Genomic DNA, 3829 nt, shown 5'->3' with positions numbered 1-3829 from the left:
CGCTCAGCTTCCTCCGTTGTCCATTCACCCCCCCCCCCCCGTCTCTCTTCCTTTCTGATTCAAAATATTCGTCACAAGCCAAGGTTTCCACTAAGTTTATATGCAATTGCATAATGGCCATGCTTGCAAGGATGCCCAATTACTGTGACGCAGGTCTGCATGCCCGTGCATTTCAGTCATCATCCATTTTACAACCCGCGACCACCTGGGCATGAAGGAGGGCGGAGGGGGGTAGAATGGTGGGCGGAGTGGTAGGGGGAGTGCCTCGTCTCCCCCTCCTCCAAGGGCTCACCTTCTTTAGCATGTGACTGTGATTTTTCATCGTGTTTTTGCTCTTTTCATAATATGTGATGATCATGAAGGTCTTGAGTTTTGTTTTGCACTCCGTATCTTTTAATATCATCGGCGGGCCTTCAGGTTTTCCTCCTGGCACCGTGAGCGGGGTGCGCCTGGCAGCGTGGCATCTCCTGGCAGCGGCCCCCTGTGGCACCGGGAAGCTGGCACCGGGCGCCACCGAAGGCCAGTTAGTTGCCGGGTAAGTGGTGAGAGCGCGTGCGGGCACGAGCCTCCCGCAACCGTGGTCAGTGTCAGAGTTGCTCAGTTGTTGCGTCCTGGTCTTGGGCGCGGATCGTACGCGATCTGAACGCCTGTAGAAAGGATTCTGCGCTGCGCCAACAGCTGATGTCACGTTATAAATAGGGGCCGAAAGCGATCCATATTGTGTGGGTAATTAAAAGTATGTGCTAAGGCGAGTGATGTAACTAGTGGACCAAAAGGGACGGAATCCGATAAGAATTTGAAGCCCCGCTTGTGTTGTAGACTCATATCTTCTTAAGTGGCTTTTTATATGGGAGGAAGAAAGAATATTGTTACCGCTCATAGTATGTAGGGCTTCTTCCGATGTCGATTCAGATCCTGGTGGAGATCGGTGAGGGGTGAGAGCGTGTGCGTGTAATACAAGCCACGGGGCACGCTGGCCGTCCCGCGCTTCCTCACCTGACGTCAGTGGCAAGTGCAGGCGTGACGAGCAAGGACATTCGGCGGCTGTGATTCGTGACTTACTGTGCTACTACGGATTTCGGATGCTTTACGCTTTAATCGCTTCGATTGATACGCAGAGATGGAGAGACTTCGCAATATTAAACACCGCCTGAGCATGTCCGTGGATAAACTCGGCCCTTCGCGACGATCCAAATCACAGCAACGGAAGAGCGCGCCCCTCGGGAGTGCACCTTTCTCTGACGGAGACATTCCTGGCTCTGTCAGGAATGCAGAGGCAACCTCGCTTGCAAAATCGAGCTCACGACCAAGCAGTTACTGCGGCCCAGATACTGGGTCCGCCGAATGTTTAGTGGAGGTTGTCCCTGCCGCCGCTGCTGCTGCTACTTCCGAGGATACTGCCGAGAACCCTGGCGCATCCAGCATGCCTCAGACTCAGCCTGAAGTGGCGGCCCCGACCGAGCCTTCGTCTGAACCAGCTGCAGCGGTTCAGCCTGCGAGCAAAGGAGAAAGACAACTAAAACGAGCGACATCGAGCGAGAGGGGAGAGAGCCTCATGGCCGAGGTGATGAAAGAAGTAGAAAAAATCACCGAGATAACCGAAGATCTCAAGAAAAAGCGCATCAGACGTGACGAAAGCGCAGCGGACGACACGGCGGTGGCGGTGAACGACACGGTACCCTTGCTGAGCGCGCCGGAGGCCGCGGCGCAGGAAACCCTCGCCACGAGTACCAGTGGAGCAACGCTGCGACAGAAGACTCTCACGGAGGGCGTGGTCCACAGGAAGAATCTGGAGAGCACCTCCACTACTCTCAGTATCGCATCCACCTGCAGGGCCGAAAGTCTGACGTCAGGATATTTTTCAGACTCAGAACTAACTCTCTCAGAAGGTAGATGTGACAGTGAGGCGAAATCCGTGTTTTCTTCTGCAGTTTCAGAAATATCAGAAAGCAGCAAATCTGTCATTACAGAAAAGATAGACCGCAGAAGATCTGCGTTTGTGTCTGTATCGTCGAGTAATACAGAGAACAGGAAGTCCGCCTTCATCCCTGTATCTCCCGACAGCTCCGAGAAAAGGCTGTCCGCCTTCATACCGCTGATGCCAGAGATCAACAGCGAGATCAAGCCGGGCCCGTCGGCAGGGGCGACGGAGAAGGCGGCCGCCGAAACGCCTGCGAAGGAATCGACCAAGGAAGCTCCGGCAGCAGAGCCCTCCGTTGCAGTCACGGCACCTGCTGCTAAGCAAGAGACCAAGGTAACGAAGAAGGAGAGCATCTACAGCAAGATCGTGAAGCGGAAGGACACTTCGAAGGAACCGATTTACGCCAAAATCAAACCCAAACTGACGATCGAAACCAGCTTTCAGCCCATCGAGCCGAGCTCTTCCAAGAGCCCCACGACTCCCAGCTCGGCGGTGGTCAAGCCCGAGCCCATGTACAACGTTGTGAAGCCTCTGGATCCCCTGGCTCCCGTGACAGCGCGAAGCCCGACCAGCTCAGCCATTCCAGGGAGCCCGCTCGGCCCCTTCACCGTCTTCGGCGGCGGGCCTCCTTCGTCCTCCAAGAAGGTCGAGCCGGTCTACACCAAGATCCAGCCCAAGGAGTCGAGAAGCAACACCTTGCCGAAGGAGCCCATCTATAGCAAAATACAGCGCAAGGAGGGCGGGACCCTGCCCAGAGATGCGTCTGACAGTAAAATCAAAGCCAAGGAGCCCATATACACGCAGCCGCTTCCCCTCACCCCGCGCGAGGAAGCCATGCAGAAGCGGGAGAGTTTCTTCAGCGAGAGCGTGTCGCCCGACTACGGCAAGGTGACCGTGCGGGCCAAGGAGATCGCCGCGTCGCGCCCGGCAGTCATCACGATCAGCAACCCTGGTTACGCTGCCCCCACGACGAGTGCCAACCCGTCGACGCCTGCGACCTCGCCTTCCTCGCCCGCGGCGCCAACGTCTCCGATCTCCCCCACTTTGACGCTCAGCTGCATTCCCGCCCTAACGGAGGAAACCGCAGCTAGCCAGACGTCGAAAGTCAAGATGGTGGAGAAGGTGGAGTGCACTCCGGCCTCAGCGTCGTCGCTCGACTCCCCTGGCCCTCGACATCACGTGGCCTCAGAGTCCTCGCTCGTCGAGAGCTCCGACACCGAGTCTACAGGACGAGCCAAACTCAGCAAATTAGTGGAGGAACTTGCACAGGAGCTCGAAGCTGTTAGCCAACGTGTCGGTATTTCTGCCGACACTGACGACGAATCCAAGAAGGAAATGCTGGCGAAGCTCCTGTCCGCCTACGACATCCCCAAGAACCTTCGGCGCGTTGAAGAGGCGGACGAGGATGCAGTTCGACAGGCAGAGGAAGCCCTCGTGCCCACGTCGGTGAGCATGGACGAGCTTCGTTTCGTCGACGACAACGAGGACAACGCCGAGACCGTGTACGCCGACATTCCCGACTACTCCCAGGACGAGTTCGTCATCGCCCTGGACGACGAGAACGACCCCAGGTACGCCTCGCTGGCTCGGAAGTTCCGGCAGCAGGCAAGGGCGTCGGAGTCCCCCGGGAAAATCAGCCGCAAGACGGCGACGGTCTACGCGAACGCCTTGAACGTGGTGACGGCGCTCAGGGTCCTCATCAACTCCAAGTCGGCGCGGGCGGCCTCTGTTATTAACAAGATGGGGACGCTGGCCCGCCCGTACGCCCACAAGGTGCAGGGGACCATCACTGACACTACCTGGATCCAGCGGGTCATCTACCACAAGACGGTACGTGTTGCCACCGCTTAATCAAGGCGTGGGCGCTGAGGAATCTCAGAAAAACTCAAATGCTTAGCGTAGAATGAC

General features: G+C 57.1%; 1 protein-coding gene across 1 annotated transcript; it reads left to right on the top strand.

Annotated features, from left to right (window-relative positions):
• Positions 1–321: 321 nt before the first annotated feature.
• On the top strand, positions 322–3752 carry LOC119590601 (the record flags this gene model as incomplete). The annotated part of the gene is given in 1 exon segment (XM_037939279.1): positions 322–3752. A coding segment is annotated over 1 exon segment (2632 nt), but the record flags the coding sequence as incomplete, so codon positions are not given.
• Positions 3753–3829: the final 77 nt, after the last annotated feature.

This window comes from Penaeus monodon, chromosome 27 (assembly GCF_015228065.2).
Source record: "Penaeus monodon isolate SGIC_2016 chromosome 27, NSTDA_Pmon_1, whole genome shotgun sequence".
In the NCBI taxonomy this organism is placed as follows: Eukaryota; Metazoa; Arthropoda; class Malacostraca; order Decapoda; family Penaeidae; genus Penaeus; species Penaeus monodon.
This window is presented reverse-complemented; position numbering and strand designations above follow the sequence as displayed.